General features: G+C 49.4%; 1 protein-coding gene across 1 annotated transcript; it reads left to right on the top strand.

Moving 5' to 3' along the window:
* Nucleotides 1–1,165: 1,165 nt before the first annotated feature.
* TTL (tubulin tyrosine ligase) lies at nt 1,166–14,115 on the top strand. Its single transcript, XM_068186021.1, has 7 exons — nt 1,166–1,575; nt 5,207–5,285; nt 6,963–7,195; nt 9,882–10,017; nt 10,110–10,379; nt 11,259–11,402; nt 13,688–14,115. Exons 1-7 carry the CDS (start codon nt 1,419–1,421, stop codon nt 13,803–13,805), a joined length of 1,137 nt encoding a protein of 378 aa, XP_068042122.1. The 5' UTR covers nt 1,166–1,418; the 3' UTR covers nt 13,806–14,115.
* The last annotated feature ends 2,668 nt before the right edge of the window (nt 14,116–16,783 follow it).

Raw genomic sequence — 16,783 nt, 5'->3', positions numbered from 1 at the left:
TTGAGTAGTCCATTATTGGACTTCATTCTGCTTATTGATCTAACACATTGATCTTAACTTTATGGAATATCTTTGCCTCTTGCACTTGATTATGCAAACAACAGAGATGAGCCACCAAATTATCTATCAGTTGGAATTACTTATAATTTTGAAATCCTGATAAACAGCACATACCCAAACTGCGAAGAGGGAATGGCTTCAGGATCTGAGTCCCAGGTGCTCTGTGATTCCATAGGCTGTGAGGTGTTTTAAGCTAAACTACACACAACACTGTGAAGAGAACACATACTGAGGATGAGTCTGAAAACAGATGCAGAGGCACATCCAATCCCGGGTCCAAGAGCACCTCTTAGTAGAAATAAGCTGCCTGGAGAATTTTTTTTAGCTGCTATGACAGCAGCTATTTTTTAACTTAATTTTTTCCATCCATCCATGAATCACTTAACACCTTACCTTGTGCTGTCAAAAAAAGAAAATGCAATGTGCAGGTCATGACCTATCTGTGTTTCCTTCAGCAAAATGTTCTTTATTTCTTGGAAATGTATCATGATTTATAGCAACCAGCTAGAGTACGCAATGCTGATGTCATTACTCATACAGTGTCTGTAGGAAAAACAGGACATTAACCAACTCAAAACTTCAGAATTCTAATTATTGATAGGTTTGTTAAGACAAACCTGATCTTTGCTGGGGAGGAAATCTGACTTCTAGGCTTTGAATTTGTGAGATGTCTTTGGTCTGCTGCAGGTTTGTTTGTGAGGAAGACAGAAGTGATGGTTACAAACAAGAAGACCTTTCCATAACCAGAAAGATCAAATTAGGTAGTAACGTAGGAGAAGATAAGAGGTGACTGGAAGAGTCAAATGGGTTAGGAAGGAAGAGATCTTCTGGCTCAGAGCTGAGCTGCAACCTCGGGACTGGTGCACAGCACCGACACCCACGGCTGGGGGTGAGCATCCCCCAGGGGCCTTGAGCACCGGAGGGGCGCGGAGCTTGCGGGCACCAAGCCTGTGCTGGGTGACAGGGGACACCCTGGCCGGTGTCACACCGGGGAGCGGCGGAGCCGGTGACAGATCCCGGCCGGTGACAGATCCCGGCCGGCGTCACACCGGGGACAGGCTGGCCCGGCCCCCGGCGGGCATATGGCCCCGCCCCCGGTGGCTGCAGGGCGTAACGGGGCGGGGAGGAGCAGGAGCGGGAGTCGGATCGGGAGCAGGCTCAGGAGCAGCAGGGCGGTTCTGGTTCCGGGTCAGTCCCCGCCTGGGCCGGCTCTCGGGCGGTGCGCGGGGGCGGCGGCCCCGGCCATGCGGAGCCGGGCCGGGCGGCGGCGGCCGCGCAGGGCCCTGCCTGGGCTGCGGCGGGGCCCCATGAGCCGCCGGGGGTAGGGCGGGGAGCCCCTTCCCCCCCGCCCCGCCGCCATGTACACCTTCGTGGTGCGGGACGAGGGCAGCAGCGTGTACACCGAGGTGAGCCGGCTGCTGCTGGCCAGCGGGCAGTGGCGGCGCCTCCGCAGGGACAACCCCCGCTTCAACCTGATGCTGGGCGAGAGGAACCGGCTTCCCTTCGGCAGGCTGGGTAAGGGTCCTCCCCGCGGCCGCCCCGCCGGCAGCAGGGCCTGGCGCTCCCTGGTCCCCCTCGATCCGTGGCCGCGGCTGTGCCCTCCCGTCCCCGGTGTCCCCCGCCGCAGGGCAGCGTCCCCGCGGGTCGCCGCAGCCTCCCGCCGCCCTTGCGGGCACGGCCGGGGCACGCCCCGGCAGAGCCCCCACGGCTCGGGAGGCGGTGTCCGCCGGCCCCGCTCTCCTCCCTGTCGCTGTCCCCGCGGCTCCCTGTCCCCGCGGCTTGGCGGCCGCCCCGGCCTCCGGCGCCCAGACAAAGCTCAGGCACCGCGGGGTCTCCGTGCAGCCGGACCCCGGCAGGGCTCTCTGCGGGCCCTGCTGACGCCAGCCAGGGCTCGAAGGGTCCTCTTCCCGAGCTCCCGGAGAGGGATTTCACCGGGGCCCCCCAAAACACCCCCCCAGTTGAGGCCTAGGCTGTGGAGAAGCAGTGGGAAGGGATGGGGGAGTAACACAGGGATCACCCGGAGACCCTCCTATGACATGCGGCAGACCTCAGGATCCCGGCCCCCGCTCCGGGTGCAGCCCAGGACTGCCTTCCTTGCCCTGCAGCTGTGCCCTCGGGCCGTTTGCGCCACTGCGGGGGGATTCGGACAAGCAGCGAGCCTTTGTGGTTCCAGTGTCATCCCCTGCCTGGTGCTGGGCAGGGACACTGCGGTGCTGAGCTTACGTGGTATGGGGGCGTTTCTGCTGCTTGAGACTGGGGGCAGAACGGGTCTAAGCGAGGCGCGTTCAAACCTTCACTCCAGCGCTGAAGCTGCTGGGGATGTGCCTCTGCAGGGCTTGGTGAGGGTTACGGCACTGTCCCTGCCTGGAGCAGGACGTGGGTAATTCCAGAGGCTCTGTGTGTGTAGAGCCCCCTGCAATCCCTGCCCCACCACCTTTTCCCCTGCTGCCTGACCCCCATTGTCACCCTGTCACCATGCAGAGCTCTGGGAGCTGCCCTGTGTAGGCTTGTCCCCTGCCTGCCGTGCTCGCTGTTGTCCCATGGCACAGCCATCCTGGCCCTCTGCCCCGCTGGATGGTGCAGAGCCCAGGAGCAGGGAGGGAGAGTGCCCACAAGCAGGAGAGCCAAGCCAGGCACTGGCAGTGTTGCGGGGCGTGGCAGGGAGCGGGGCTGCACTGTCATCTTGGCCCTGGTTTCTTTCTTAGGTGATTTTGCAGCACTGCTTCAGGCTGCAGAAACATCAGAACAGGCAGAGCCCCCTCACTCCAGCAGCTCTGGTGCAGGATGGCTTTGCAGCCCCTTTCTTGCAGCGGAGACCCATCTCAGACTGCTCTTAACAATTTGCAAGTCACCAGTTCCAGCACCTCTCCCTTGTCTCCTCCACAGTTGTGAATGGAAAGTTGCCATCACATGGCAATGGCATCTGGTCACCCCCCAGTGTCGGGCTGTCTGCAGTGGGCAGGGAAACACAGGGAGAGGCTCAGGCAGTGAGTACGCTCACACTTGGTGGCAGCAGGCAGACCTGTGCTTTAACCTGCCCAGCATGGAGGACCTGTGAGCATCAGGCCTCATTGCAGAACAAGTGCAGCTCCTTGAGAGTGGGCATGCACAGCACATCCAGCTATGGTGAGCTTGTGGCCATCTCTAACTAACTCCTTCCATCCTCTGAAAGTGTCCTGGGGTGATGGAAGGGCTTCCCTGAGCCCTTCAGCATGTGTTGCCATGGGATGCCCAAAAACTCAAACCGTTTCTCAGGGGGGCGACAAGCAGGAGGGAGCCAAGACATATCTATAACCCATGGAGAGGGGCCATGCTTTGACACTGGCATCATTAAGCCATCCTCCTGTAGCAGGAACTGGTTGCCTGAAATCAGTAGATTCAACCAAAAATAACACAGTTATTTTGGTGCATTTTCCAAAAAGCTCTATCTTCTTTGGTTCATCTTCCTGAGCAACTGTTGCATCAAAACTGGCTTGGTTTTCCTAAGGGCTCTACTCGGTGGAAGCAGACATTAATTCTGGGAACTGTAGGGATTTGCATTACTCAGGGCCTAAGCTGGATCATGGAGAGGAGTGGGGCCTCTCAGCATGCACCACTGCTTCTGCCCAGCTGCAGGGACCTCTGTAGCTCTCACTGATAACCTAATTCCTGGGAAATGGTACCCTTAAGCTGTGTCCTCATCTAGCAGAAAAGCAATTTGTGCTGAGGGGATGGAAAGGAGGAAGATGCTGCAGAGGCCTCACGTAGCAGGGGGTGCTGGGCTCTATGCCCTGCTGACCAGGAGAAGATTGCCACTTTGGTGAGTGCCTTGGCAGCTTTTTAATCCCACTAAATGCATACTATAGACCTCACAACATGCCCCAGAAGTTTCCCCTCCTGCCTTGTGGTCTCTCTTTGCTGGCCACCCAACTCTATGTTGTAGGCCACTGCTCCATGGCAGTGCTCAGGAGCCCAGTGAGGATGCAGCTCCTCAGAATAAACTAGAAATAGAAAAAAAATTGAGGGGTTTTACTATTTTCTTTTCAGTAAAAAAACCTGCCTGTGCTGGCTGCACCTTGAAGTGCCTGAAGTTACAGGTCTTTTCTGCAGGATGGTTTTCAGCTATCTTGTATTTAAAGATTTGTGAATAAAAGTGACCCAGGGCAGGGAAGTGACTTTCAGGCTGAAAATAGATATTCACTCTCTGTGATCTTGCAGCTGCCTGGTGTTTAATGTAATGTTTGCTCCAGGCCTTTTTTCCCAGGCAAACACCAAGAAGGATAAGTAAAACCCTGAATCCTTTTTCAGAATTCTGGTCCCTCCCAGAGAGCTTCCAGCTGAGCACAAGTGTTTCTGTCCTGTGAAAAGGTGAAGGCAGGCAGGCTGTGGCTGGAGTCCAGTGTTGGTAAGGAGGTACCGATCTGCTTAGCACTCTCTTTGTCAATGCTGAGGCCACAGCTGGATACTGGGGCCAGTTTGGGATTTTCCAGTGCAAGGAAGGCTTACACATCTGGAGTTACTATAGGAAGGGCCACCACTATAGTCAAGGGGACACAGCCAAGCACTGGGACAAGGACTTACAGAAGTCAGTATCTGTCTTTAGAGATACTCAGACTTTGAACAAGAGGTTGGAGCAGAGACTCCCAGAGGTTCCTTCTCACCTCAGGTATCCAACAGGTCTTGTTGCAAACTGCTAGAGAGAAGGAAGGTTCTCAAGTCTTTCAATGTTTCCCAGTGTTTTGTGGTATCAGGCCCGAGAGAGAATTCTGCTGTACATGACAAAGAAAAAAGGCCCTTTGCTAATCTGTGATCTTTGTGTCAGGGTGTGTTTTCCTGCATCCTCCACTTGTATTTAAGAGTAACTGAAATCTTGGTTCTTAAAAGCTTACACCAGCAGATGGAGAACACCTGCCATTTCTCAATGTGAACTAGGAAAAAATTATTTTCCTTTGCAAGATGGATGTGTCAGATTAAAAACAAGTGGGTAACTGCATACTAAATGAAAGAAACCACAGGAACCAGTACCAGTTCACAACCTGTTTCTGTAATGCAGGGCAAGGAAACAGCCTCCACTTCTTTTCCCCTACTGCACAGGTCATTTGCACCAAGCAGCTGTTTTGCCTTTATTCATTGAGGAGTTTGTCTGACCTCTGTTTCATCTTCTCAGGCCATGAACCTGGACTTGTGCAGCTGGTGAATTACTACAGGGGAGCAGACAAGCTGTGCCGCAAAGCATCTCTGGTGAAGTAAGAAATTCACTGAAATGTTAGATGGGCATGGCAGAAGCTTCTCTTCTAACCCTCACTGAGTGTTGAACCTGTTTGGAGGGTATTTCACACAACAGCTGCCCTGGGAGTGTCCTAGCATGTGCTGTCTTCAGACTCCTGGGCTGGTCTCTAGAGCTGTTTGTATGCACAAAGGCCTCTCTGTGACCTCAGGGGAAATGCCATTTCCACTGAGTTGTATCTACTTGAAACCATAGAGTGTATTGAATCAGATTAGAGCCAAATCAAAAGGAAAAAGAAACCCAAAGTATCTGCTCTTTTTCCTTGTAGACATTTAATTAAAACCTTCTCCTTTTATTCTCTGTTTCATATAGAGAAGGGACACTAATGTGCCTTTAGCTAATCAGATTTGTTGGTCAAACAAATGCTTGGAGACATCTCCAGGAAGAGCTCTGGGAGTTATTTCTGCATGACCTGCCATGCCAGGCTCTCCTGGGGAAATGTGGATGAACTTTCATGGTAAATAACCTTGTCCTTGTGCAAACTCTGCTCCCACTAGAATATCTTTATGTCAGAGTTCTTGATCTCCTTCAGCAATTTGATTGCCCATTACAGTCTGTGTAGCCTCTTACTAATGCAGTCCTGCAGACTGTGTGTGCTGATCCAAGGCCTCTCCTTCCTCTGCAAAGAGCCTCTTCCCAGTTACTTTCCTGGCAGTGGTGATGGTCTTTGTCAGAAAGTGGCAGAGTATTTTTAAACAAGCACTTAGAGTGCTCCTCAGATGGATTTCTGTTTAGCCTGTTACCTAGAGTGCTGAAAGCACTTGCACACCTATTTTAATATCCTGAAGTTTGGCTGACCTTTTTAACTGTAGGGTCAACCGTGCATCAAGCTACGTAGGAACCCACAGGACAACAAATTATATTTTTCAGGGCTCCCAAAGTGCCACTGACTCACTGCTATCCCAACAGAGAGGCACAAATGCACAGAGAGTCAGCACCTCATGAACTCTACTTTTGGCTTTAAGCAAAGCATAGGCATTTGGAGAGGCAGGCTGACTTTGAAAGAAAACAGGCCTGAGCTCTGCTAACAGGAATTTGCTGCTGTCTCCAGACATTACTGGTAGGGGAGATGTGCCTGAGGGATCCCAGACACCTTGGGATGTTAAACATGTAACTGTGCCCTTGCTTTCTGTGGCTTCCCAGTGGTCTTCATACACAGCTGGGACACCTGATCCGATCTCAATGGGAATGGAATCAAGGGCTAAGCACCAGCACAGAGAGCATTACTGCTCTGGCTTTCCTTTTTTCAGCTGTGATCGCAGCATCCTTCCTGCCCTGAGCCATGTCAGCAAAAATACCTCCTCAGTTCCCTTGTGCAGAGATGATGCAGGGAATGCACTACCAGCTTTAGTTACGTGGAAACTTCTCAGCTATGTCAGTAAAATGTTTAATGAAAGTATGCAGGTTCTGGTTCAAAGAGTAGTGCTTTGCTGTGGGCTGTGGTTGCCGTGGTATCTTTAGGAAAGCCCTAATTTCAAGGGTCTAAGGAAAACAGGATAATTTAGTACAGACTCTCTGTAAGCTGCCGTTCATCATCAAGCAAAAGAGCCCAGTTAATGATGATTTTTCCTTATTTAATAAGTCTTATGCAGGTGGGGACATTCCAGAGATTAACAGCCTGTCTCTATTCACCCAGGCTAATCAAGACAAGCCCTGAGCTATCGGAGTCCTGCACGTGGTTCCCTGAGTCATACGTGATTTACCCAACAAACTTGAAGACCCCCGTGGCTCCAGCACAGAATGGAATTCACCATCTCATAAACAACTCAAGGACAGACGAGCGGGAAGTGTTCCTGGCAGCTTTCAACAGGCGGCGGGAAGGCAAAGAAGGCAACGTGTGGATAGCCAAGTCCTCGGCTGGTGCCAAAGGTTCATTCTCCAGCACCAGGAGCTATTTCTAATTATTCCTCACTCTTTACATGATCTGTAGAATCACAGGTTTTGGCTGAGCCAAGCTGATGTGTGGTCTGTCTATGAAGGGCTTCGCTGACCATGCCAGACAAGCAGTGTGGTGTTCACGTGCTACCTAGGACATGCACGGCAGGGAGAGGGCCTCCACTTCTCTACATGCACCTCAAAATGTGGGAACGTGCTGTGGGGAGAAGGCAGCAGGGACCAGCAAGTGAGGGGAATGTGGAGAGCAGGTTAGAGGGAGCAGAACAGGATACAGGGAGGCAGTCAGCAGGCAGGGCAGCAACCTTCAAGGGCAAGGAGCCCAACTCCCCATGCTGCAGCTTAACTTGCCTTCTCCTGGGTGGAAATCCTGCTTGTCTTTCAACCAGACTCAGATGCCTGGTGCCAGTGGCCTGCCCATGGTCACACTGAGAGCCTGGCTGAGCAGCCACGAGCTCAGTATGTCACAATTGCACCCAAGCCTCAGGGGAAGGTACCAGAGCAAAGACAATCAATGCAGTATCTGTCTGTCCATTTAATCTGAATAGGACAACAGTTAGCCAAGTGATAATGTGTCCTTCATTGTTCCAGGGTCATTCCATCATTCACTCTACAGAAATAATGAGCTTTGAGATAGCTGGACACGGCTATAATGCAGTGCTTTGATAACTGTTCTGCTCTCTTGGCTGTGTCATCAAGAATAATTGGAAGAGTATCCTTGTTTTCATCAGGAACCAAGGGGAGATGAGTCCTTTTGTTATGCCAGTGCAGGAATGCATTTCTGAGTGATAAGCTGGCAAAAAAAATCCATCTGGGCATTTGGAAAGGCAGGTGCTGTGGTCTGCTGCAGGCTGAGCAGGTTCAGACTCTTTAGATACTTCATGCACATGTGAGCCCATCTTTTCTGCACTAAAGCAGAGTAGCCTTTTGTATTCATCACTGTGCTGCTGAAAATTAAAGTGGAAAGCAGAGTCTCATGGTAATCTTCTGGAGGGAAGTTTTATACGCCTGGGGATTACTTCTGATGAATAAGAAAGCTTGTTCATGCTAATTACCAAGAAAGATACAGCTCAGGCACAGCCCCTGTCTTGGGACAGGTCTAACAGAAGCTTAGTCATCCATCAGTAACAGGAAAATTCAAGCTTTAGGATGCCCTGACTCAAATGTTTTACGGGTTTGCAGCCTTAAAAGGCTGCAGGGCTTCAGTGGCATGGCTGGAGGCTTTGGTGTTTTCTTCGACAGCTGCCCCACGTAAGCTGCTTTGCTGCCTCACTGGGTTGCTGCCTGGATGCACAGTCAAACTGACCCTCCCCTTGGTTTGCCATCTGTCCAGTGTGGAACAGGTGCCTGCTGATCTCCCCACTGCAGCAGCTTTGCTGGCTTCCTTTCAGTGGAGAGTGCTGGGATAAATGGGAGGACAGTAGGGCTGGAAAGCTGAGCAGAGGATGGAGCTGGAGGATGAAGCTGGAGTACCTGCAGGGCTGTGCTGACAGTGACCTTCAGAAATCACAGCTAGGAGCATTTGTCCTTGGATGATCCTGTCAAGGCCTGCCTGTTCTTCAAACCTCTATTACCCCTTTGATGTCCCCTTGGACAGTGGGGGTTTTTTGCACAGTATTTCCTCAGAAACACTCAGCACAAAATTAAGACTAAGTAATCAGGTTTCATCCAGAAAACTAATGCCTCAGGAATGGGCATAGTGCCAGAGCAGTGTTTGGTAACTTTACCTGAGCTGGCTTATCCCTTATGACACCATGCCACTCCTGTATGAAATCCCAGAAGGAAAATGGTCTCTCTGCAGTGCTCTGCAACAGAAGTTTGCTATTTGGACTCTTGCAAGAGATGAACAGTGACAGCTTCAGCCAAAATGTGGGAGTATTTAAATAGCACAGTTCATTTTTTTAATGAAGAGCTTCAGCAGCAGGAACACTGAGTACATGGATGAACAATTTAAAATAGTACTTTTCCTTATTCAGTGATGATTTTAATAATAACTTAAATGAACTCAGTGAGCAGGGCAACACTGCACAAGTGTGCATGTGTGACTGCCTCTGGCAGCCAGAGAAGCCAGACAGGGAAAGAAAGTCTTGAGTCTGGGATAAGAAATCCCACAAAGCTCCCTCCCCAAATAAAAAACAAAGGCAAAAATCTCTACAGAAAATGTGCCAATCTCCCTGTTCTCTCTAAACTGCTGAAACCCAGGGAAAAACAAAACCGAATTTGTCAAGTGTCAAATAAAAGCACCGCCACACCCTCCTACCCCTGCTGAGCCTAGGTAGGAAGAAAACAAAAAAGACTTAAAAGAAACCAAAATGCCTCCAAGCCAAGCAGCTGCCTCACTGCTTGCCCAGATCCCTGTCTGCTGTGCATCTCCTCACACCTCAACAGGCGTGCCCTGAGCAGGCCGTGCCCTGTGAGATCCCTGTGATTCTCGTTTGCATCAGGCCTGGTTTCTGGGGAACCAGAGGCCCGTGGCATGGCAAGGAAGAGATCCTTCCACAGATCCATTCCCATAGGGTGACTGTGGCATTGCTTGGGCACTGGCTGACCCTGGGTTCTTGCATGTCGCTTTTTGGGCTAATGAGCCACTTGGGGCCTGAAAAAGCTCCAACAAAGGTAGAAGGATCATCTACCTAATTTTGTCTTCAACTTTCTGTGCCAGGGGAAGGGATCCTGATTTCTTCAGAGGCTGCAGAGCTCCTGGACTTCATCGATGAGCAGGGACAAGTGCATGTGATTCAGAAATACCTGGAGAATCCTCTACTTTTAGAGCCAGGGCATCGCAAGTTTGACATCAGGTAAACTTTTTTGCCTTTGTAATACCAGTTTTCTTGCTCATGCTCTTTCTTTGGAAGCCACTGAGACTAGAGTTTGTTCTCATGTCCCCCAGGAGCTGGGTTCTCGTGGATCATCAATATAATATCTACCTCTACAGAGAGGGTGTCCTGCGGACCTCTTCCGAACCATATAATAGTGCTAATTTCCAGGACAAAACCTGCCACTTGACCAATCACTGCATTCAGAAGGAATATTCCAAAAACTACGGGCGGTATGAGGAAGGCAATGAAATGTTCTTCGAGGAGTTCAACCAGTATCTGATGGATGCCCTGAACACAACGCTTGAGAATAGCATCTTACTGCAAATCAAACACATAATAAGGTAGCCAGCTGCCTGGTGCTGAGGAGAGCAAAACCCTGCAGGGACAGGGAGTGTGTATGGACACAGCTGGGGAAGCAGAGCATGAAGGGAAGGGTTTCAATTGCATAAATTCAGGATAAGGCCATAAATACTCCCATGTCACTGCTCAATGAGAAGGTGCCTCCATAAGTGCTGTTGCCTCAGTGGTTTGTGTCCGTGTCTCTGCATTTTGCCAGCTGTGGCTGGTGAAGGGTAGAGTGAAAAGGGTCAAAAGATAGGGCTGGGAGAGGCTGAGGTTAAGAAAGGCATAAAGGTGATAGAGGGGAAGTGAAGCTGGACTCAAGTGTACAGACTGTGGATGCTTCCCCCACCATCAGCCAGCAGCAGCACATGGCTGTTGCCTAGATCATTTTACTCAGTCCACAAAAGCCAGTTCCTTCCTGGGCATAGAAAGTGCCTGGAGAGAGATCTCAGTGCTGCAAAGAATCCCAGTCTTGACAAAGCAGTCCTTCATGAAGGAGTTTGCTTTACCATTACCCCAATCGCTGTTAATTGCACTAAAAAGATGTGGCATAATCTTTGAGGGACTTGAAGGCAAATGAGCATCCAGGGGCAGTTCCATGGGGACCTGCTGCAGTCCTTTGTGGCATTGCACATGATGTTTTCCAGCTTGCCTGACCCAATGGTGAGGGAGGATGCTGGATGCTCTCCAGCTCTTTGAGTTAACTCAGGGATGTCCCCCCATGGATTTTCATGGTCACAGGATCTCACTTGCATGGACCTGGTTACCATGGCAAGTGTTGGACATAACTTGTAATTCGGGAGAGTCCTAGGGCACCCCCTCTTACTTAACGTGTCCACAGCAGCCTTAGCCCTGAGTTTCTGTTTCTCCCTTCACAGAAGCTGCCTTATGTGTATAGAGCCTGCAATCAGCACGAAGCATCTTCACTACCAGAGCTTCCAGCTCTTTGGCTTTGACTTCATGGTGGATGAGGAGCTGAAGGTCTGGTTAATAGAAGTTAATGGGGCCCCAGCATGTGCCCAGTGAGTAAATCAGTTTCTGTGACACCCTTGTGATGCCACCATTCACGTGCCTCACCCAAAACATGGCTATGTCCCAGCTCCAAGTGAAAAAGGTGAAAGAAAGCGAATGGCAAGGGAGTTTTCCAGGTTAACACTGGACACTGTTCCAAGTGCCAGTCAGTTTGGGTTCATTACTCTTATCTCTGTGTTTGGTATCCCCCAGCTTCTTTCCTATGAGAGATGGGGCACTAATCTGGGTTTTTGAATAAATGGGTTTGAATATAACTTGGGTCATTTTTATTACTCTTGGGTTGAAGTTATGTTTGCAGATTTAATGTTTTGGGAGTCAGTTTGTTTCTCAGTCTCTGTTGCAGTGCCACTGGTGGCTGCTTTTTATATGAACACATATTAAATGAGTGGCATTAAGGGCAGCAGCGGGAAGTGAGTGACTAAATTTGCAGGCAGCGGGACCACAGAGCACACTGTGGATACTGCAGATGTTGCCAAATCTCTGAAAACCTAAGGAATAAAGACTCAACACCAATTTAGTGTTAACAAGAGCATCATTTATTCAAATCACATGGGGGATAACTCCTAACCTTATGTGTCCATGTGATTTTACAAGTGTCTTGCTTATATACAGTCACTACATGCATGTTACAATTTGCCCATTACCAAGAAACCCTCCCCAGGTTCCCAGATTAAGTCCTTATTTTGGCTGTGCCTGCATTCCTGAGCCAGATGTCTTCTTACCTTCCAGCCATCCTTGATGGGAAAGCAGATTTTGCATGCCTTGTTTCTCTGCTAAGAGTTCACAGGCACGGTAAAAATTGAATTAACCCTTTTGGTATCCCAGAGATCGGGTTATATCTTCTTCCAGCAGCCACAGGGAGACTGGAACAGCCAAGCAGCCTTGGCCATGATCATCTCTGTGTAGGCACATAGGCACAAGAGGAGGTCCTGTATTACATGACTGAGACAGCTGCAGGAGACCAGAAATTTTTGCTAAGTGAGCATCTGTATCGTATTAAAAAAAACAAAACAGCAAAACAGAGCAGGCTGTAGATCACTGCATTAGAATTTGATCAGATTAGATGTTGATTAAATTAGGTTAGATCATCACTAACAGAAGACAAAAAATGCAGGTCAAACCTACCAGACAGCCTGTTCAGCAGCTTTTTCAGGGCTAGAGCTTGGGGAGCTTTCTGTGTCCAGGATGCCCTGTTCACAATGTGCATCATGGTGCAATGACTGCCTTGCACCTCCTCGTCTTGCTGTATGGGTAGAATTTGGCTGTTGCTGGGTGGATCTGGATTGCAGCAGTGCCCTGTTTGTTTTATGCCTCTTGGAAGAGCAAGGGCTTCGTTGAGCACTTGGAAAATTGAAAGCAGCTAGGTAGGTTTTGGCTATTTGTGACTTCTGTTCAGGGTTATTTTTATTTGTAGCACTTGTGTCACACAGTTCCCATTTAAAGAGGAAAAAAATGGCTGCTGTAAGCAATAACATTCCCAGGAGCTGAAAAAACATCTTACTGTCACATAGCCCCAGTGGCATGGAGTAAAAGACATTGTTAATCCTGGGAAAAACAGGTTTGGTACTAAATATGTCCCAGATGCCAGCACATTCAGGGAGGTTACATATGCATTTCCTCCAGCAGAAAATGAAGCTGTTGTTAACTTGAACACCTTGTCTCTCTTCTCCCTAACCCTGCTGTGCATGAGCTTTGCCATGGTGAAACACATCCCACATGTCTGAGGGTCCTGTGAAGCCCCTGTGCCTGGTCACAAGCTGATGTGTACAGCTGCACCTCAGCACAGCATTTCATCAAAGCAGGAATGGATCCGAGCAGCTCCTCTGGGGCACGTTCCTGTGTGAACAGTGTCTGGTGCACTAAATCCCAACTCCCTGAGTCGGAAGGCTGGTACAGGGAGCCTTGAGATGTTTTCTGCCCCTTTGCATCTTGTGGAGATTCAAGTCTGGGGCCTGAGGGTCCAAAGCCTCTGACTGTAAACATAGATAATGGGTTTTGTGGTTCTTTATGAAGGGAGCAATATTGGGAATTATCACCATGGAAAAAGAAGATATTTGTTGGTGTAAACAGGGAGGAGGTGGAAGAGATACTGCTCTCCTCCTATTTGCCACCCTGAAACTCCTTGTAATGGGAACACGATCTTGTAGATCTTGCTGGGAAAACCCATTTCTACATAAAAATTGGCCAGGCCTCTGCTGGTTTGTCCTGCCTGGGTATCTGATTCTCTCTCTCTCTCTCTCTCTCTCTCTCTCTCTCTCTCTCTCTCATGTCATAGGAAGCTGTATGCAGAGCTCTGCCAAGGAATTGTGGATGTAGCCATCTCCAGCGTTTTCCCCCTCAACGACACTGGGCAGAAGATGAACCAGTCATCATCAATCTTCATCAAGCTGTGATGATGACACAACTGCCACCACTGTGAACAGGGAGAGACTGCACCCCTCGGGTCAGCACAGTTTGGTGGCTTATCTCAGTAACATGCCAAAAAGTGTAGAGACAGGCTTCATATTTTCTGGGACACCACAGGGAAAAACAACAAAACAGGCATCCTCACAGAGCTGTGATGAGCCAGAGCTGCTCAGATAACTCTGCCTGCATTCACCAAAATCCACTTTAGAAACAGCTTCTGTGACTTTGATACCTGAAACAAATCTCTCTGGGAGTACAACAAAACCTTAAAATGAAACCCCAGCAGGGATACTGTAATGCTGTATTAGCTCCTCCTTTTCTATAGAGATAACATTGGGTTTTTTAAGGGAATTGAGTGGAGAGAACGATGGAGTTGTGCTCCTCCCGCTGTGTTTATTCTTTCCTCACCTACTGCATCATTAGTGCCTTAGCTCAGCTCCAAATAGGTGACTCCTTTCCTTTGTTCCTGCTCTGTTACATAGAAAGGAGCAAGCTCTCCTGGTGCCTAAAGCCAGGAACACCAAGAAGTCAGTTTCCTTAGGTCATTTTCCAAGCTGGTTGGCTGAACACCCAGGCAATGGCTGGCAAAAGGGTGCTGAACTGCAGGTGGTGAATTAACCCAGGCAAGGAAGGCAATTTTCTTTATTTATAGCTATCCCTTTTCCTATTGAGATTTGAATCAGTGTCTTTCCCAGTCTGAGGCAGTTGGATTCTGCTTAAAAGAGGTAGAGGGACCCCTTCGAAGCTCACCAGCAGGCTGTAGGATTTCTAGCATCACTTTTGTGCTGAGTGTTTCAAGTAGCAGAAACTGATCCCAGTTTCTTCTGAGGCACTGCAGTGAATTTAGGCTCTTCTCTCAGATTTTCCCTTCATGATTTACTTGAGGCTTGAACCTGAAATATCTACCCAAATCCCATTTGATCCAGCCAGTTTTATTTTCCCCCTTTTGACAAATACTGTAATCTTCTGCCCTGAACACAGTCCTCAACTTGATCTTAGCTAGGGGCAAGGTGGGTGAGGTTTTGTAGACCAGAAGAGACATTCCTGTTTGCCACACATCTGGGAAATCAGGTGCTTTTGGGGGAAGGAGAGGTTAAATTCCTTGAGATCTCTGTATTTCAGAACTAACATCTGCTTCAAGTATGACCTAAATCCCTGTCAGGTTTCCCCCCTTGTGAAGTGTATCTGAATTTGCAGTGTGAGCCCAGCACATCCCTCTGGCAGGAAGAGATGGCCATGAAAAGAAACGGGTTCCTGTTCCCCATAGCAAACAAACAAGAAGACATTGTGGAGATTACAAGCTGCCTGCATGTAATGGGAAGTGAATCCAGCAATGGAATTTCTGCCCTCCTCAGAAGAACCTAGCATTTTATTGTACTCATCTCTGCTTGTGATGGAGATTTCAGAGTTCTTCATGCAGCAGACAATCCTGACGGGAGGGGCTGGGTGATAAGGAGGGAGAAGGGTGTGGGGGAAGGATTGGTTAGGTTTTCTAACCTTATGATAGCACAGAGGTGTCAGAACTTCACTGCAGTCCAGTTGAAGTGTGGTAGTAACTCACCGAGGTAAAATGAAGGCTGTTAAGGGTTGTTACTCAACTTGCAAAGTTCACCACATGCCCACTGACATTTTCATGTTAGCTTAGCTGAGCTTAAAAACTGCACATTTTTTGCCCAGCAGTGGGAAGATCTCACAGCAATTGCTCTCATCCAGGATGTGCCTGAGGTGACAGCTGAGCTTTCATAAATGCTAGGGCAGATGAGAACAGGAAATTTTCCCCATCATAATAAACCAAGACATGCTCATATTCTGGGGTTCTAGACCCATCCTTCTCCTCAAAAGGGAAATTTAGATAATGCTTGGTAGTAGAGCCACAACTACAGACGATGCAGCTATTTATACCCTGCCTTTCCAGCTGGGCTTGGGGGAGGTAGTGTTTCAGGGACACTTGAATCCTCTGTTTGCTGAATTTTTCAGGAATAAGCAACATCCTCCAGAGTAAAAAGTGTATTTTCCACCTTCTCTCAGAGAAGTGTCCCCCAAAGTAAAGCACAGAAGGTAAATGATAAAGGACAGAGAGCACAGTGTGTAAAGTTTTGCCCAAAATACTGGCTACGAGGTGGAGTAGAGGATGTGTGTGGCTGAGGCCTGGGCATTGCAGCCATGGGTGCACCTTGCACGTGATGCTCACAAGCCCCTGTGAGACTTTTGTTTGTTTCTTTTTTTAGGAATATACAACAATAAATGTTTTCTAGTTTATTTCAGCTGAAAGGTCAATAGAAAAGGTCTTACTCTTTTTCCTGAGCTTTCACCCAGGATACTGCTGGGTTTCCAGAAGACACCTACCATACTACAGAATGTCTCCAGTCTTAGTTGTATCCCTTCATGTCGTCCATGAAGAATTTCTGGCCCAGGTGTTCCAGCTGCGTTGTCCAGCAGGGTCTGGCCTCATTGGACTCTGGGTTTCAGGTAACTCCCATGTGGCTTGTTCCATATGAGTTAGTCATGTTGTGCTTCTGCTGAAATCTGGTGGCCACCCAGTCCATGGAGAACGCCAGAGAAGCCTAAGAAAGGCTCAAACGCCGATTTCATCCAGGTGACTGTGACCAGTGCCCTTCAGGACTGCTTGCATGTCCCTGCTCCCAGCATTTCTTGTTCTCCACACGCAGCTCTCTCCCGGGAGAGCAGCGCTGTGCCGTTCATAATCATGCTCCATGACCGTGTCTGCTGTGGCAGCCCTTGGGAAACCCTGGCGTTGAGTCGGTGTGAGGTACACGGGGCGCTGCCGTCCGGCAGGCTCGGGATCGCGTGCCCAGCCGCTCTCACGCCAGCATGTGCATGTGGGGTTGGCGAATGCCTGAGCTCCCGGCTCCCCGGTGAGCTCGCATCTATCCACATCTCTCCTAAACCATCATTAAAACATGCAAACCCCACCGCCTGTGGTGTTTCCTTGGGGCAGCGGGTC

The sequence above is a fragment of the Anomalospiza imberbis genome, chromosome 3, assembly GCF_031753505.1.
Source record: "Anomalospiza imberbis isolate Cuckoo-Finch-1a 21T00152 chromosome 3, ASM3175350v1, whole genome shotgun sequence".
Classification (NCBI taxonomy): domain Eukaryota; kingdom Metazoa; phylum Chordata; class Aves; order Passeriformes; family Viduidae; genus Anomalospiza; species Anomalospiza imberbis.
Note: the sequence above shows the minus strand (reverse complement) of the source record. Positions and strands in the feature narration are given on the sequence as shown.